This window comes from Zonotrichia albicollis, chromosome 10 (assembly GCF_047830755.1).
Source record: "Zonotrichia albicollis isolate bZonAlb1 chromosome 10, bZonAlb1.hap1, whole genome shotgun sequence".
Classification (NCBI taxonomy): domain Eukaryota; kingdom Metazoa; phylum Chordata; class Aves; order Passeriformes; family Passerellidae; genus Zonotrichia; species Zonotrichia albicollis.
The window spans coordinates 24,542,196-24,561,710 of NC_133828.1; the positions used below are offsets into that span (position 1 = coordinate 24,542,196).

The following is a 19,515-nucleotide window of genomic DNA, read 5'->3' on the forward strand; positions in this document are numbered from 1 at the left end:
CAGGCGCAGCCCCGTCCCCAAACAGCGCTGAGCGGAGCGGCGGGAGGTGCCGGGCCAGCAGCAGCCGCCGCGCCGTGCGGGCCCTCGCTGAGCCGGCCCCGCGCCATGGAGATTGAAGCGGCCGCCGCCGCGCAGGTGAGAGCGGCGCCGCGGCCCCGGGGGGGCCCGGCCGGTGAGGGCGAGGGGCGGGGCGGCCGTCACGAGCCCGCGGAGCACGTGGCGCGGGCCCGCCCCCCGGAACGTGCTGAGTCACGGTAGGGGCGGGGCCGCGCTGCCCGCGGGGGCCGGGCCGGGCCGGGGTCAGCGAGGGCCGCCCGCAGCCGCCGCCCGCAGCCTCGGCAGCGCGGGCAGGGCCAGGGGCCGGGGCCGCCCCCGAGGGAGCGGCTGGGGAGGCGCCGGCGCCGCAGGGGCTGCCCGAGCCGGGTACAGCCTCGAGTCGCTGCCCCCGGCGGGCCCGAGCGCTCCGGCTTCGCACTCGGGTGAGTTACCGCCGCTTCCCGCTGCTGCGGCCCGGGCCCGCTCCCGGGTTGTTGCACAACCGCGGGCTGTCCCGGCTTCGCCTTGGGCTCCGGGTCAGCCTGGCACACGCAGCCCGCGGAGCCCGGCCTGGGGGAGCCCCGGCACCTCCGCCTGCGGAAACCCCCGGCGGGGCTTTGGGCACGGGGCAGGCGCAGCCGGAGCGGTCTCTGCCAGGGCGAGTGTCCTGGGGCTCAGAGGTGTTTGTGGTTCGTACTCGTGTGCTGCGGAGCCTCTTCTCTGGAAGCCTGGGGGAGTTCAGTGCTGTTGTGTTACAAACTAGTTGCACAAGAGCGGTGTGAATAGCTGAAAACATAATTGAACGACATTATAAATTTATATAATTGTGCTTTTCTTGGGCGTTTGAAATAGAAACATATCCTTATCAACAAAATGCTAGGTTTAAAGAAGTAATAATTAAAAATTGTTCTGGAGCTGCTTGAATTCTTTTCATATCGCAAAATTAGGTCTCAAGTGTTGTGATGCTCTTCTAGTGTGTGTTGCTATGCGTATGCTATGCAGTAGAGTTTCTTCTGACGTTGTCTATGCTTTAGGATATGTGAGTGAGTGCTTCCTACAGGTAATATGACTTCAGCAGTATTGGATGTACCTTTTTCTGTTCATTGGATAGTTCCTTTAGATTCTTGGGCTGCTTGTAACACTGCTTGGCCATCTGTTTCTCTAGCCCTGGGTAGCACAGCCACGACCTCTACCTTGCCTCCTCCGTTTGTTGGCAAATACTACAGTAGAAATCACTGTCTTGGCCGGTGCTACGTAAGAATTTGGTTTTGCCTCTATTATCCAGACACTTTCTGCCTCATTCCTGAGGTACTCTTAACAGGCCAGTTCCTGAGTATATGATTCTGTACCTTCTTCCCCAATCCACTGTGACTTCTCCTCCAGAAATCTCGCTTTTGTTACACATTTGCTTTTGTTAAACCCTCTTTACTAAGCCACCTGTTGCACTTTTCCTATCTGAGCTCGGCAGCTGCTGATTGCTTCTCTTGCAGACCTGGCCTGAAAAGGCAGTGTGTTTTTTAGATAGCAACTTATCATCATCTTTGACATATATAGTCCTAAGTGTATACATTGAATGGAAAATTCACATTCCCTGTACCATAAAATGTTCACTCAAAATAAACAAGGGGAGATGCAATCTGCATTTAGCCCCTCAGATTTTGCAAGCCAGCAGATGGGAAGGGTGTTCATAGTGTCTGTGTACCTAGCAGTGAAGGTAAGTGTGGTAGGGGTTGATCAAATTCCTTAAGCAGAATACAAAACCTCCTCTTTTAGCTATGTACTTCTGGGGGAGTCAGCAGAACTATTGCCTGTATTGCAGTACTCCTGTAAACTATTGCAGTATTCCTGTAAAAAGTATTCCCTTGTTGTACCTTTCTGCCTGGAAGGAGGATGCACTTCTGTGCACAGAGGTGAAATGGAATATTGCCTACATGGACCTCAAACCATCCAAGAAATAAGATTGCAGTGGAACAAGTGGTCTGGATGTTTCAAATAACATTTGAGAAGGCAGGACTTAGTAACTTGTCAGTAAATGTGAAATTTTTGAAATGGTTTTTTGTAACCTTGTAAAAACAAGCCACTTAGTTATTAAATTTTGAGCCTCACGACAAGAGGGCAAAAAGAATTCCCTTTCCAACACAATGAAACCATGAGTTGCGCTAGATTGGAAGTAAGACTAATTGCAACAACTGGCAAAGCCAAGGGGACAAATAATTGAGTGTGAATGCAAATGTATCTGTTAGGGTTTTCCTGCCTAGAAAGCTGTCCTGAAGAGTCTCCAGGTCAATCAGTATGATCTCCTCAGTACAGAGGGCTTTAATGAGGAATTACACATACTTTTCTTTTTCTTGACCTGCTGCATTAATTTGTCAAGTGAGTGGGTTTGTTTTTATTCTCCGATAGCCTCTCATTTCCACGAGGGTACATTTTGTGGGAAAGTTGAACAGGTACCCCGCTCAGGGCTGGCAGCGAGTCTTTGCTTTTTGGCTTGTTGGTTTTTGGTTTTTTTTTTTTAGTTTCTTGATAATGAGATTTAATGACATTATTGAATAGGAATATCTACTCAATGTATCTGTAGATACACCTATTAATGGATGAAAATCAGAAATGCCCATATTTCTAAATATATTGTTATCTACTAAAATGTAGGACAAGTTTGGAGGAAGTACATGAGGGAGTATCACAAGCAGTTCCTTAAGTAAAAATGCATTTATTTTGACATTTCCACTAGTTCTGTGCTCACCTGCTATTTATCTGTATTGGCAGAGGTTTCTTTCTTTCAAAACTCAGGAAAGAATATCTTTTGGTGAAGCCAGTGTTAGATGTAATGCAGTGTAGCATATTTGGCTGAAATGAATGTAGCCTAGCAGGAGCTGATCTTGTCAATCCATTCAGGAGACCAGCTAATGGATATTGTTATGAGTGTAGTAAATATCCATCATATGAATCCTGTTCTGTAGCATGTCTTTAAAATGTGCCAAGAAATTAGAGTTGTATTGGAAACTGGGGGAAATGCAAGTGCATTGTCTCAGAAAACCTGACTGTCTGACTTGAAGAAATTAATATTTAGCACTCAGAGAATAAATTTGCTATAAAAGTTTTTTGGGAAATGTCTGAAAGAGACCAAACTGGAACAAAAAAGAACATCCATTGTAAGCAGAAGGCAGCTGGCTGTTCTTGTGTGCTTTAAAGAAGCTGAGATGTTTTTGTAGGAATGTGTGGGTGGTTAGGAAGGTTTGTGTTCACTTCCCGCTAATGTTCATGGGCAAGAATAATTTTTGGCTTTCTGTCTCTTACTTTATTCTTTTTCTTTTTTAATTGAAAAAATAGAGACGTTACTCATCCTGGATAAGAATGCTGTAGGTTATGTATAACCTTGAAAGACAAGGAAATGGTTGAAAATTATTACTGTATCTATTGTGCACTTGAATACTGGATTGATTTCTTTTGCTTTCTTTACCTCTTAAATTTGCAAAGCAGAAAAATACCTGTTTGATTGGTACTGCTACTTCCGTGATCCTGACTGAAATGAATGTAGCAATAGCATCTTGAATTTATTTTGTTAAAAAAATGTCAGATACCTTTGTGGAGTATGCTGGGCTTTGTGAGGTGATGTTGAGGACCACTAGAAGTGGAAGGACCCAAGTGAACTATTTGTTCTGAGTAAAATCAATTCATGCTATTCCTTTCTAGAGTTTTTCAAATGTGGTTGTAAAATTTTGTTGTATTTGCTCCTTCAGTAGAATTAAGAAAATTGAAAACAGTGAAAGCTGTTGGAGTTTTTGGAATGCAGCAGACTTTATAAGGAGAATGGTAAGAGTTAACTGCAGCCTCAGAAAAGGGTGAACTTGAGGGAGAAGGAGAAAATATGGAAAGTCCAGATGAAGATGCCAGCAAGTGATGCCACATGTGCCCAACCTGTAACACTGGGTGTGTGACTCACTGTGAAGAAGAAATTAGTTTGATTTTTGTATCTTGAGCACTCCTTCTTTCTTTTTTTTTTTTTTTTTCTCTTTGCAATTGTAAAGATAAGCTTTAAAATTGCTAAAGCATTCACTAAATTTAGGCCAATTTGTGCAAGTGTGGTGCATTTGCAATGATTGTCTTGGCTGAAGCCAGTGCAGTACAAGTTCAGGCAGTAACCCACTGGCATGAATTAAATATTAATCCCCTGCTGATTGAGTTGCAGCCAGCAAGAAGTCCTGCAAAGTCTCTGGGTTAATCACCTGGTTAAAGTTTGCTTTGGCCTCCATCTCATTCCAACTCTAAGTAACCTATTATTTTCATGTAGCACATTCCTAGAAAACTTGAAAGGGTTTGAAGTCTTCAGTTTTCTGATCCAGTTTATTATACCAAAGTTGGACTTTGTGCCACAGAATGCCGCTTTAGGTGAAGGGGAAAGAATATGACACCTTGGTCGGCTTAGTCCTTTCTCAGCAGTAAACTGATTTAATTGGTTTTGAAAACACTTCATTTGCTACCTCTGCAAGTATTTCAGTATGACCAATGAGAAATCATGGAGGAAGGAGGAGCTGGAAGTCGTGACTTTGAATTTGTGTTATCCAAGGATGACTGATATACAGTGAACCACAGTGCCGCTCAGGGTTGCTCAACTGCAATTCTTTTATGGCATATTTGTTTCATTAAGGTAAACAATTAAACCAGCAGTAAGAACTGAAGGCAGCAGTGCTGTCTATGGTGTATAAAACTGCTGAAAACAGTAGAAGGCTTATCTGGAACAGATACTGGAAAATGCCTTCAATTCAAGATAGGCATTGTGTACTTTCAGCTTTCCTACCCAGTAATGGCTTTCTCTATGGCAAAAGCAAAGCTAGCGACAGTCGTGTATTAATTGGCAGTAGCAAGAATTTAATTATCTTATAGTACTTTACTCTTTCACTTTAGGAAAGTTTAATGATAATGCTCTGTGCAGCCCAGTAGTGAAACAATCAGAGCAACACCTATTTTTATGTATCTGTTATTTCTAGATACATATTTCTTAATTTTTCTTTACTATTTAAAATAAGGAAATTAAAAAATATATTCCCTATTATATTATCTTGTTTTAATATTCCTTTAGTTTTACTTTGACATGGGTATGCCAACAGTGGCCATTTCAAATGGAAGCAAAGTCTCTCAGAAACATACATTTAAATTAAGTATTAATTTGGCAGCATACATTTAAGTTAAATATTAATTAGGGTAACCAAGCAATCTGTAGCAACATCTAGCACAGATAGAAGTGTTTAATTATTTGAGTGCTTTGAAGAGGAGCATTTGTCTTATGAAGGATCTTCTGTTTTCTGTCTTTTGCTGGTTTGAATTCTTGGTGAAATATTTTCTGTTTTCTTTCAGTGACACATTGATTTTTCAATATTACATGTCAATACATTGGTTTTGTATTTGCCTCTTAATTTATATGTTAATATTCACTTTAATATTCACTTTGAAATATTTAGATTTTTGACATATTGTTCTGGAGATCTTGGAAAACTATTAGGAAAGAATCAGTATTAATAACTGAAAGTTAAGTTAGCATTGTCGTGCCAGCAGAGTATAATTGCTGTTCAGTAATATATTACTAAACCTAGCACAAGTACTAATTGGCACAGCTCTAGTAAAATGGGTATAGCTTAGAAATAATACTTATGTGGCTGCAATTTATGCACTACAGTTGAAGTTTTTTATTATGTCAGTTCAGATTTGTAATTTTGGCCTGATCAGCTGCAGTTTTTATACTGAGAAGAAGGAATATAAAACAATGTTTGTTTATCAAAGTTATTTGGAAGGTACTGTAAATGATGTAAATGATTATTAATGTTTTCTATCTTTAAATGTGAACTAAACCTAAACCATTTCATAAGGTATGTCATAGTTGTGGATGCTGTTGCAGTACTGAGGGAGTTGAAACCACTCAATGTTGTACATGTCTTGCAGTTAGACTTTTAGCCTGACTTCTGCAGTATTATTATTAGCAATCTAGTTAAAAAAGAGAAGAGAAAGGGAAAGAAAGTTCCTTTAAGATTGAAGTTGCAGCAACAAAGTTATGTAAGATCACTTTGAAACCATCTCTTTAAAACCTTTTAAGGAAGTGTCCTCTGTATTGCTATGAAATATAAAGATATCACCTTTTCCCTCCATGCCCCCACTTCTGTCTTGCAGTTTCAAAGTTTTATTGCTGTTTGCTGTATTGATTTTGCATGCTGTCTCTTGTAAGTATAACAAAAATTCCACTCCTGGAGACGGCTTGCGAAACAAAGTTTGCATACTTGGGAAATTGACTCAGAAGGAGCTTGGTTGATAGTGTGCCTGTGAGAGGAGGTTTGTTTTATGATTAAGGGTGTGTCTATTTGCTGTGTTTGAAAATTAATACCTACAAATTGTTAAAGCAGTGACTTTTCAACAGCTGAGTTATGTGAAAAGTTGCTGTGACTTTGGTTTGCTTCCTGCTCAGGTCATCACCACCGTTTTGCTGTAAAGAGCTATGATAATAAGATTATGGGGGTTTTTGTTTGTTTGAAACCTTGTGGCAAAATGAGTACCTTGCTACTTATTTCTGTAATTAGAGTGGAATGCTTCCTGTGCTGTGTGGGCTCCCCATTGGGAGATGCCCATTCGGAATTCCCAGGCAGCATGTGGTTGGTGCAGGTGTGCCCCTGGGAATGCTGCAGCTCCCCCTGTGAGAGAGGGCCAGTTTAATGTCTGCTCTGCAGCCAGCCAGGGTGGGACACTGCATCATTCCTTCCTGCTGCCTTCAGGAGCTGCTTGCCTGAGTTACATGCTCTTGGGTAAGAAGACTGAATTTTGTTCTAAATCAGGGTATTTCCAGTTGGATTGCATGCAGTTATGTGACCAGATGACGTGTGCCACAGTCAGCTGGGGAGCAGAACAATGGACAAGAGAGGATGACAGGGATGAGTGGGTGGCTCTGAAGGCTGGTGCAGCTCAGCTCAGAAGGGTGAGAATTTTGGATGCCTCATGGTGGGAAGAACATGGGCACTGTAGCAGCAGAGGTCATCCAAGACCTGTCAGTAGGGCATTCCACCCCATTTTGTGACACTAATGCTTGACTTTACCACTGTCACAGGAGGAGTCACTGATATGTCTGTACCAGCGCAGATAATGTAGTCATGTTCTTGGTACAAGTGTACTGTAGACCCTGGTGCATTCTGCTGTGAATTACTTGACATGAGATGCATGGACATGTTTTCTGGTTTATGACACAGAATTATATTCACACTTGGCTGTGTTTCTGCTGTAGATGGGTCTTGAGATCTGTGTCATCTGAGGAATTTCTGGAAGATTGTCCCACTGATATTTGTAAAAGAAATCGAACAAACCTGAGTAAACTTTTGAAACAAGTACGATTTAAGATGCCAAAGGATGAAAATAAAAGTAAGTCTCTAACAAAAAATGGTGCTAGTAAAATAGAATAATATGAAAACCAGAACTTATATTTGAATTTAAATTATAATTTCTGACAGCTGGTCTTCCAAATTATTTAAATTTAATTATTTGGCTGTGGAAATGCACATTGTATTAATGTGCCTTATAGCTGTGTAGCAGCTGTAACAGGTTGCCACAGAGAATTACAGCACAATGACTTCTGATACTGTGCTTTCTATTTTGGTTTTAGTATTTGAACTAGAATGTTACCAGGTTAGTTCTTCAACTAGTATGAATTGTTGTGACTCAGTGAAATGTTGTAGTGCCATGGAATCTTTTCTGGCTTGATTTGTAATCCTTTATCATCGATCACTTCAGGAGTGTAGGCTGTGCTGACCACTCTTGGGAGACTTTGCTCAGCTGACAGCTAGTGCATACATCTCTAGACATCTTTCATCTCTCAAAGTGTATTTTTGTCTGCAAAGTGAAGAATGGGAGCCACTTAAATAATAAAACTGTTAATGGAGTGCTTCGGATTATTCTGAAACTGTCACTAAGGTCAGACCCACAGAATTATCTTAAATTCAAAATGAAGCTTGGGATGAGAGTTTTTGATAAAATGGGCTATGAGTTCTCCTGTGTACTCCAAGGGAACAGACATGATAAAAGAGGAAAATGGTGGGTGGTGGAGGCCCTTGATTTGGACAGAAGGACAGTTACTTACGGCTGAGTTTTGCAGTTTTGTTGCTCTTTTGAAGATGTTGAGCATTACTTTGGCACGAGCTGTAAAACCATTTACCTACTCTGGTTTATGCCTTGGAAGGTAAATTAGATCCTTTTGCTTTCAGGATTTATAAATTGAAAAGTGAGGGTTGGAATGCAGCACACAGACAGAGCTTTTGTTTTCTCCCCAGTTATTGTTCACTTCCTCAGTGGGTTTACCTTTTATAAGCAAAAGCTGTTATTGGGGAAAGAAATTATAAATTGACATGTAGATTCCTGACTTTTTGGCCCTTACTGAGCTTTCTGATTCAGTTGTTTAACTTTGCAGGACCTTCATGTGAAAGAGATTGCTGAAGCCCTTGTGGGGGCTGATGATTTCTGGAGGCTTGCTTTTTGCAGATAAATGTGTGGATTACAAGTGCTTAAGAAAATGAGTAAAATCTACCCTGGCTTCATTCTATGGATAGAAGGATAACTCAAGTGTCTTGGTGTGGCTACAGAAAAGGGAAAAGCTATATGAACTCTTTTAATGAAAATTAAAAAATTATTTCTATGATGCTTTGTGTAAATTGTGGCAGAGTCTTCTTGGTCAATAGTGCAGGGTTGAATGATATTATTCTTGACTGAAGTATGTCACTAATAAAGGCTGTTCACAGTGCCATTTAACCATGAATTACTCTTTTGGAAAAATATTGCCAGCACAGCTAAAATGCGCCCCTCTGGGTATCCCTTTCTCAAATCTGTTATGATTTTGTACTGCCCAGTGGTAAGCAGTTGAATAGCAATGTATTTTTGGCCTCTTTTCTGGGTTTGGTTTCTTTTCCCCTTGCAGAAACTAAATAAGAAGTGTATTGGAGGTTGAACACTCAGAAAACTCCCACCCTGCTTGTTTCGTGAGAACTGTGCACTGACTGAATTCCCAGCACTGTCTGTATGGATTATGTATGTGAGAAGGGCATGTTAATTGCAGGACTGACTCACTGTTTTAACACCTGTGCCCCCACAGACTTCAGTGGGGACTGTGTACCTGTGTACTCTGGCAGATGCAGGCACATCTGGAGCAAACACTGTTCCCTGCAGTTTAACCCTATTCTTAAGCTTTTAGTTTTAAGATAGTGGTCCTGGCTGATGAGGTGTTTGTGTGGAATTTCCTTGATGCAGCCACAGCAGCTGTCTGTGTTTCTGAAGGAGGGCTGCTGGGTGTGTGCTGCCAGGACACTGGGTGAACCTCACTGCTTTCTAACTCACCAGGCACTCCAGTTGCTTGCCGCTGTAGCTGGGTCCACAAACAGCAAGAACAAAGTAAGTTGCTTGTGAGATGAGTGGGGTGGGGGTTGACAAGATGTGCCTGCCGCGGTGTTGGAGTGTGCAGTGTCCCCATCCCGGCCGTGCTGCAGCTGCAGTGACCCAGCTGGGGCTGTCCCTGTGACCTGCCCAGCCGTCAGCAAAGCGACAGCTGGAAATGGGGATTTTACTGAGATGCCAAGGCAGTGAAAACGTGTAGTACAAGAAAGACATAATCCTGGAGAAAATATGGACCCTCAAACACACAGTTTTCATGTTTGGTTTGAAACCTGCTTTTCCAAAAGGTGTGAAATCACAATAGTGGCTAATAGGTTACAACACTAATGTTGTTTGCAGTTTTTAGGTTCTTTTCTCTGTTCCTATGTTCATTTTGCTTCCTGATTTGTTTGATTGGACAAAAGAATGTTCTATAATTTGACTGGATCATGTTTCCCAGATGACTGAGCCATTATTGTAAACAAATCCTCTTGTGTATAAACTAGTGAGTATCCTGTGGCAATGTCTGCAGAGTACATGTTTGGCTGGGTATAGCAGAATAGCTTAAAGACAATATTTTCTATATTGAACCTACAATATTTGAAAAACAGTTACCTGTGTTAAATTAAAGTGGGATGCAAAGGCTTTTGTATTCCTGTGGTTGAAAGATCAGCAGTATTTTTCTCATATTATTTGTTTACATATAAGGTTTTGTTGTTGTTGTATAAATGACAAAATTCAATAAATGCCTGTTTCATTATGATGCTGTTTTAACTTGGGAAGGAAAAAAACCCTCCAAACACAAATAAAGGCATTAAAGCCGTATTTTGTTTCAGGAAGAGCTGGTCTGTCTGAGATGGCTGCTGTTTGAATACATTTCAAAATGGATCTGTGTAGAGCAGTACAGGGTGATTAGACAGCAGCTAGAAAGTCAGCCACAGCAGGATTGCTCTCTCTACTTGTTGGGGCAGCACAGCAGAATTTTGTTGATGTATCAAGCAAAATCAAACAGACAGACTAACCCATTCTTGGTAAACAATCCCGTATTTTTGCCGGCCTCCCAAGTCCATGATGCAACTTGTGTAATAGATTGTAACTTGAACACATATTAACTTTTTTTGTGCTTATTGACTGAATTTTGTAATGCTGCTGATGCAAGGTAAAGAAATAGTAAGTCAATAACTCTGTTAGGCTGAAAGAAGGATTCAGAATTGGAGTGTAAAGGACTGCAACACTACCAGCCAAATAAACTGTGGAAAAGGGAAAATTGGATTAATACAATATAATTAAGACTAAAAAGGGAAAAGCAGAGCCCATTTAACTAGAACAGCAAAGCTCTGAAAACATATATGGCTCACTGCTTTAGATACGAATGCTTCAGAAAGCACTCTGGGATGTCAAGAGTTTTAGGACTAAGTTTGAAGAAGCAGGATGACAACCATGGCCATTTATAGCTTGTTCTGAGCAGCCATGGTAGCACTTGTAAATATGGGTATAATTCAGTTTATTCAAGAAAAATTAATTGTAATCAGTTCACCATGTTAAACCTTACTCTGTCTTTTCTTTATGAGTAAGGCAGAAATAAGGGAATTTGGGGCAAATAACAATGCATGATAGGTCTGGTCCTCAGTACTAGAGGATAACTTTGAAAAAATCAGGTACTGGACAAAGAAAATATGTTCCAATGTCAAACTAAAGATTTTGCTTTCTGTAAACCATGCAAATGAGACTGTGGATTTGGGATTTCAATTTTTTTTTTTTAAGTACATTGAGGTAAGATCAGTCCAGATCTCATTCAGCCTCTGGAAACCAACACTCTGTATTAAATTCCTACTAAACTACTGTTTTAAACCCATCATCTCAAATATGTATTGATCAAACAATTTAGAAAAGCACAGCTGCTTCTGGAGTGTCTGATATAGATCATGAAACAGTCTTCTGCAGTAAGATTGGCAGCACTGAAGAGTGCCCTGATCTGTTGTACCATAAATGGTCACCTCAGAGCCGAGCAGAAGTGGTGGAAAAAGGCCATAGATTTGTATTTGACTGTTGGTGATGAGACTGAGCCAGAGAGGAGAGTGGCGCTCCTGCTGCTGTGCTGCGGGGCACTTGCACATGCCCAGTGTTTTAAGGAGTGTCAGGGCGGTGGGGACTGATTGGTTTTGCAGAATAAGAGAAGACTTGCGAGGGTGAAGAAGTAAGCTGTGTGTGCCCTTCCCTTTCCTCTTCTTTGCTGTGTTTCTGATGTAGGTGTTTTCCTTTAGCTGCTTTGGTCTCGCTTTACTGTTAGCTTTAGGATTTGCAGGGTTTGGAATTGAAATAAAGCTAGTAAATTAATGACCATAAACAGCCTTCAACAGCTGTTTTTTATTGCAGTTATATTCTTGCTCATTTAACATTCTTGAGGCTTAAAGAAACTTATCTTTTCACTACACAGGGTGAAAAGACATATGTATATATACACCTTGCTTTTTACAAGGCATATACAAGGTGTATTTTCTCCCTGGCAGTTTGGAAAGCTTGCTTGCCATGGAATGCCTTCAAGAAAACCATCATATTGAGAACTGTATATATAACTTATAGACTTAGCCTTTGTTGATACCATTCCTGGAAGATGACATTTCAGGTAAAATGCATAAATAATCCACATCTCAGAGGAGTTGTTTCTGGAGTGAGGGTTGGGAGAATGGGTGAGTAGTATCCAGAATTGTACTTCCAGGCAGGCAGAACTTCTCCCAATCTTTGTCAGAGTAATGCCCTTAGACAAGGCTTGAAGTGAAGCTTAAGAGTGCTGGACAATCCAGCCAAGAAATTTTTGACTAATCTAATTTATAAGTATAGAGCCTGACAACTAGACATTTAGTAAGATAGCTTGCTGTAATACAGTGGGAGGTACAGTCTGGACTATGAGATGTTTGTTAGGAGCAAATAGAAATTTGCATACATAGACTTTAACATTTCAGGAACTGATCTTACCTGGCCTCTGTTGGGGCAGAAGAATGTGTGTTGATGAATGTTGAAGAATGAATTTATGGTGCAGAAGGCATGACTGGAGAACTAAATGCACCAACCTCACAATGTGCATGGACAGCATTTAACAGGTTTATTTATACAGACAGGGAGTGAAAATTCTCTTGCAATATCACTTCTTTAAAGCTAGGGGTTTTCAACCCATTCTGAATCCTTTCATAGGTAAGTTGGCCTGCCAGGGCTTTAAGAGTGTTTTGTGGCTCAGGCATCCAAAGACTTTAGGACCAGGAAGAGGAAATGGGCATAAAGAAAGAGAAGCACCTGGTTTAAAAACATACTGGTTTAGTGTCAGTACAGTCACACCAGTGTTAGGTGGCACAGGTATGAAAGACAAAAATCCTCATCCCCTTCCATCCATCCAAGCACCTTGTTTCCTTCCAGATTCCTCAGAAGGTCTTGGTGGGAACAGCAGACAGCTCTGCAGGGCAGTCAGGGATTTGACCTCGTGTATTCACAAATCTCAGGTTGCTGTCATGTGGCTTTGTTTGACAGCTGTCTGTTCTGTCACACTTCCAAACCCTGAATTCAGACATCTGAAGTTGCTGTTGTATCCTTCTGCCCACCAGTGTAAGCAACTTCTGTCATTCCCTTTTCCCTGTTCTTCTTGATTGCTTTAAAAAAGTTAGGGTTTGGGCTAACTTTATCTGCTTTCTGTGCTCCCTTAAACATGAGGCTTATGTGTCCAGAATTTTCTTCTGTAATTGTAAGCTGTAGTTAAGAAACTTAGCTTGAAAAATATTTAGAAACCAAAACAGTAGTTATGGAAATGCCAGAGAATATCTGAAAATATTAAATTATTTATAAATCTTAAAAATTATTTGAACAAAATCAGTTCCTCTAAAGAACAATGAGGTGAAAACCTTCAGCTGTTGCTTCCACTGAGCTTTTCTTAAGTGATAAGATGCTGCCAGTATTACCTGATGGCCTTCTTTCATTCTTGCCTTGAAGTGTCTCAGGTCCTTGAGACACTTTGTCTCACTTCCAACACGTTTTCTTTTAATTAAAGCAGAAATGTAAGGTGCTTTTTTCTTCATTCCCTTCACTTTCTGGAAAACATAAGTGATAAGAGCAGAAGTGAGGGATACTTTGCCGTGTCTGTTTCTGTGGGTAGCTGTAGGAATGCTTCCCTGCTCCTCCTGCAGTGCTGGCCTGAGCTCCCTGCTGGATGCAGCGGCCACTGATTCTGTTGCTCTTCTGCTGACTCCTGCTGTCATAGGAAACCATCTGTGTTTGTGGGGTTAGGTGCTAACACATCATGGGAAAGGAAAACAAATCCTGGTTTGGTGGGAGATTCTGCTCGTGTAATCTCAATTTATGGTGCAAAAGGCATGACTGGAGAAGTAAATGCAGGAACCTCACAATGTGCTCTGTATCCAGGGAATAGTTTACAATGGGTTGAAGGTGCTGAGATTGTTTATCTGCTTACACTTGAGCTGCTGGATGTTTCCATTCTAGCAAGGCTACCTGTAAATGGCTCACATTCCAAACAGCACCAAAACCAGTCAGATAAACCAGACAGGGATGAAACAAAAGATTAGCATTTTGTTTAAAGCATGGAAGTCAGTCCATGAAAGTAACATGAAAACAGGGTCTCTTTCCTTTGTTTACCCTTCTGCAAACATTTGCTTAGGAGCAATAAGAGTTAATTGTCAAACTTTACAATGTAGTCAGAGATTTTCTCATAAAATGTATAACAGACTCTGCCCAGATGGCAAATGCTGATATGTAAATCTAAAACATGAAAATTTCCATTGAGGGCCAGATGGTGGCTTAATGTGAATTGTTTAACATTTATGTTTATCTTATTAAAAGTGCCTTTATATGTCCAAACTAAGCTATCAATGTGGTTGGAAGAGCATATCACTAAATGAACAGAAAAATCAAACCATCAGTACAAGGCACCTCCTGCCTACATGGATCATGGGAAAGCAAACATGGCCTCTGTTGAGAGAAGTTGTTTCTCTGTCTTCAAAATTGTGAAGAAAATCAAACCAAAATCAACCAATATCAAATCGCTGTTTGTCTGCTTGGGAAAAGTCTTTCTCCATTTTCTCCAAAGTTAGGAATGTAGGATGGCAGTAATCCCCAGGCTGAACCCCATAGTGCACTTGCCCTGGCCGAGGCGCTGGTGCTCAGAGGGAAGGGGCTGAGCTGCAGGCGAGGGGGAAGCTCCGCTGCAATCCCTCCTGGGCACAGCCCGGGCTCTTCCTGAGGCCCCGTGGCTCTGCCAAGCCCATCATTTCCTCTGATGCAATCCAAGAAGTTGCACAACGGAGGAAAGAACAAGTGGGTGCTTGTGGAGGCTGTCACATGAGGCTGTAAATGTGTCTGATATTCAGGGAAGTGGTCAGCCTGGCTCTGAAGGGCAGCAGCCAGCTCTGGGTCAGATGAATCTCTCACAGGACTCTCAGTGCACGTGTTCCAGTTTAGAGGCCACTCTGTGCTCACTTGTCTCTCCAAATGAGTCTTTCTGAGACCAGCACATCATGTTGAGGCACCTAAAACCCAGCGCGTTGCCCTTGCACAGGAGAGCAGGGCACGTTTTAATAGCTTTAATTTTGCACTCCAGGCATCGGGTACACAGTTACTCCTGGGATACTTTCACAGTAGAAGGGGAAAATTGCTTCAGTGGTGAACCTGAGGTAGAATGCCTGCCTGTGTGGGTACCTCTGCGTATGTGTGTGCTGGCGTTGGACAGGGCGGGGAAATAAAGAGGAAGACTGGGGGGAGGCTAAAGGAACAAAATTGCAAAATGTTTGCTTTAGACTGCAAGGGTTTTTTTAAGAGTTCTTTGCCATTACCGCGTGCTTGTGGTTGTGATTCATTCCTCAGTGAATCACTTGTCAGTGTTGACTCCCTTAACTTTAACCTGAGGCTTTGGACTAATGACCACAATACTTTTTTTTCTTGAAAAGGGAAGTATTACTAAAAGCATTGGTTGAAATTATAGATAAGTTTTAAATGGCAGGTTAATGTTTAAATCAGTGTGCTGTTAGATACTACATATCAGCATATTGACCAGAAGAACACTTCCTCCATATCGCCCATTTATGTTAAGAGTAATTAGTTGAATTGTTATTCAAAGTTAAGACTAATATTGCTGTATTTATGTACAACTTTTCAGACTGAAAATAGGAGGGCTCTTTTTCAGTTACATGGTGGTAACAAAAACAAAACAACCCATCCTTTTGGTTTTAAGTGTCACTAGCACAACTAAATAAAATTTAAAAGTGCTCCTGACAAGCAGTGCCCTCCAGGGTTGAGCATGACACTGTTTGGCCAAGCTCAGCTTCTGCTAGAGATAAGACACTGACCTAAATATGGTCACTTGAAAAACAGTGACAGGAGCCAATCAGTGCTGTCATATTTGTCAAACAACAGCTCAGATCCTGACAATCTTGGTAAGTATGCAAACATATTCATTCAAAAAAGAATCCTGAACTGGCTGCTGCACACACAAAGTGGTGCACAGGCACAGCATTTTCTCTGGTCAGCTGGTGTCTTTGGAGACATCTCATCCCACAAAGGAGGCAGCGCCCAAAGCTACTTACTTTGATAGTGAATGTTGCCATTAGAATGGCTGAAAAAGGTAATAGCTGGGTCTTAAGTTTTTGTACTAAGGCTACATGGATTTTCTTCTTAAGGAAAATGTGTTTTGCCTTCTGTAGCTACAGAAAGAAAAACTTTGTTTTTTATTATTTAACCTGAAACCGAGCACCAGTTCTGATGTTTTTGTGCATTATATGCACACACATGCACAAAAAAAAAATCTTCTGAGTCACATTTTTAATGGTGCTTTGTAAATGAATAATTCAGAAGTGAGCCCTAAAATCCAGATCCTGCAGTTTTATCCAGAACATATTGCAAATGCTCAGAGACTAGGAAACACTTTTGGATCTGCTGCAGGAGGAGACACTGAGCAGCTGGTAAACTACTGGCCCTTAATGAAGCTATACCATATTGCAGTATCTGCAATTACTGCAGAACTTAATTAGTTCATTTTACCCTGCCAGTCTGGAAAGACCAAACATTGTCTTGGGCAGCCACTGTAATAATTTCAGCTTCTTCATTGCTGGCCATTAAAGCTGAGTTTGGTCTCTCCCAGCAAGGTATATTAAATATGTTTTAGATTTGGAAGTGCCTGCATTGTGTTACACAAAGATATTTTATGTAATTACCCAATTTTAGTAAAAATACCTTTTTTTAGTTATTACTAGAAGTCATTCATGCCATGTGGAATGAGGACACTTGAATTGGTTTGTTCACATGTGGACTTGGCCTGAAGCTTTTTGCCATAGCTGTTGTACAGACGTGATCATTTTGAATGGCAGCATGAGCTGGCATACAGGTTACTTTCGTTCTCTATTTGAAAATAACCTCTAGAGGGAAGGGAATGTTTTAATTTGATATGATGGCAAAAAATTCTGTCTTGGGTGTAGAGCTGCTGAGTGAATTAGGAAGGTTCTGTTTAAATGAAATGCAGTGTTTGGTGTATTACTTTGACAGTGTTAATCTGATGAGGATGCCCAACACTGGACATAATTTTCACATGCTGCCCTGAAGGGTAATTTTAAGCATAATAAAATCAAAAATTTCCAGGCACCAGCTCAATGGTTGGCATTTACCCATCTGAGAAATGTGGCTAGCAAATGTTAAAATTCTGTATCAGCAGGCATACAAATTAATACATTTAGAGCGTTTTCTTCATAGAAGAAAATACTCTAGACTTCAGCCCTGAGAATATTGACTATTTAAACAGTAAAAAACTAAAACAGAAGAATCTGTTAAGCCCCTTGCCCCCCACCCCACCCAATAAAAAGCCTTGATGCAATAAATTAAAAGTAATTGTAGCCATAATATGTATTAAGCAATTGCTCTTTCCTAAATAGCAGAATTCCATTTGGACTCTGTGATGAGCCAGGGGCCAACTCATTAACAGTATGTGAGACCCTGCAAGCACTGTTTATACTCAGCTGCTCCAAACCAGCCACATTTAGAACATCAGCACAGACTAAGCTTTCAATTACAATTTCTTACTAATAGTCTTAATAATTGTCTTTAGTGCTAGTGAGGTTATGTCACTTGGGGTCTTTGAAACCAGATTCTCCTGCAGCTCTGAAGCTCTGTTCTGCTGATCTTTAAGAGTAATACCAGAATGGAACATTACTAATCCAAAATACATTCTGCATGGCTGTTATAGTTACTTCAGGAAGCCTCCATCATGTTTTTAGGCAGCTTTTGCAGTTTTACAGGAACATGTGAAAAAAATGTACATGGTCAAACTTCTCAATTTCTCTCTTTTCTCCTAAAAATTACTTCCTTTGTGACAATTCATTCTGTATCTTCATGTTTTCTATGAGACAAGTCAAAAAAGAAGAATATATTTATCCTCTGGCCAGTTCCTGTATTACCTTACCAGTTGTAATAAATTCAGGTTTCTGTGAGCCTCTGTGTGGGCCACAGAAGGCAAGCCACCAGATCACACACTTCAGAAAGGTCATATAGAGCCGAGTTTTATTTTGGTAATTTTGTAGGGTTAAGAGAATAAGCTTCAGTTACATGAGTCTACCCATTTGACACAGGGATTTAAAGCTTTGCTGTTGTTCTAAACCAGTTCTGCCTGGAAGGATCTTGCTTTAAAAAAGCATTTCTGTTGCAGGACATGAACCTGATTGACATCCTTTGGAGGCAAGATATAGACCTTGGGGCGAGACGTGAAGTGTTTGATTCTAGGCAGCGCCAGAAGGAGTATGAACTCGAGAAGCAGAAGAAACTTGAAAAGGAAAGACAAGAGCAGCTCCAAAAAGAGCAGGAGGAAGCCTTGCTGGCTCAGCTGGAGTTAGACGAAGAGACAGGTGAATTCATTCCTGTGCAGCCAGCTCAGTGCATTCAGCCAGAAAATACTGAGCCACCCGTTGCTTTCTCACAGGTAAACTCCAGTGCTGTGAGTGTGTTTAACCCTTTGTCCATTCACAGGAAGGCATCACGCTAGTGGCTGCCTAAAGTGAATTTGCATGTGTTGCTGTAATGGAATATCTTCTACATGCACTAACCTTTTTTCATAATTTTCCTATTTAGACCACAGAGCCTTCAAAACCAGAAGCAGAGGCCTTGTCCTTTGATGACTGCATGCAGCTCTTGGCAGAAGCATTCCCGTTTATAGATGAGCATGAGGTAAAAATGCACAGTTCAGTGGTTTCATGGGTGCTTTTCCACAGGGTCAGTCTCATGTCTTCTCTGACTAAGATTTGTCTTCACCATAAGACTAATTTGTGATCTGAGTTTTCTCCTCAAGCTGGCTTCAGCTGACATAAAGCACTGAGTAGGCTTGAGCCTATTTTTATAATACTCCATTATATTAAAAAAAATGCTTTCCTTAAGAAACACCTGTTTGTTCTGCAGAAATGATGCAGAACTCCAAAAACTAGGTTTATGCTTTGGAAAATGTACATCTGGTTTTTTGAGTGTGTTTTTTAGTTAACATTGTTTTGTTCAGGTTTTTAATTATTTGTTTAAACCCTTCAGGCTTCTTCAGCTGCATTTCAGTCACTGGTTCCTGCTCAGGTCAATAGCAACCCAGCCTTTGTTTCTTCTGATCAAACTCAGCCACCTGAATCCCCTGATCTAGTACAACCCACTGATGCAGAGAATATGCAGAACATAGAGCAAGTTTGGGAAGAATTACTGTCCCTTTCAGAGTTACAGGTTAGTATAACAAGTACCTGAAAAACAAAGCAGGTTCTTTTTGGAGGACTGTAGTACTTTGGAGAAGGCAGTACAATAGCATCTGAAGAGATGCTGGCTGTGACTTGGTTTCTACACCTGTAGGATGTTTATACATCAATATAAGCTTTAATTTTTTTCAAAAAGAATATATTGAAGAACATGTAGAAAGCATGAAATGAGTTGTTTATGGACAAACCTTAACAAAACACTTGTCAGTCAGAACTTCCTCATGTTTGGCAAGTCACTTTTTGCCTCTGTGTGATACAGTGTGACCATCAATAAAATGCAGCTGCTCAGAAATGGACAGTTCTGAGTCACGGATCTGCAACAGGA

General features: G+C 41.1%; 1 protein-coding gene across 3 annotated transcripts in view; it reads left to right on the plus strand.

The window, feature by feature from the left end:
* The window catches only part of NFE2L2 (NFE2 like bZIP transcription factor 2), a 25,595-nt gene continuing 6,080 nt past the window's right edge, over positions 1–19,515 (plus strand). Inside the window, exons 1-5 of one of the 3 annotated variants that reach the window (XM_074548436.1) lie at positions 252–479; positions 7,298–7,431; positions 18,116–18,385; positions 18,535–18,630; positions 18,982–19,161. In XM_074548436.1, coding sequence (XP_074404537.1) covers positions 7,420–7,431; positions 18,116–18,385; positions 18,535–18,630; positions 18,982–19,161 — 558 coding nt within the window. In that variant the 5' untranslated portion in view covers positions 252–479; positions 7,298–7,419. Of the gene's footprint in view, positions 136–251; positions 480–7,297; positions 7,432–18,115; positions 18,386–18,534; positions 18,631–18,981; positions 19,162–19,515 lie in introns of those variants that run through there. The other 2 variants (XM_005484102.4, XM_005484103.4) reach the window with 2 other exon arrangements.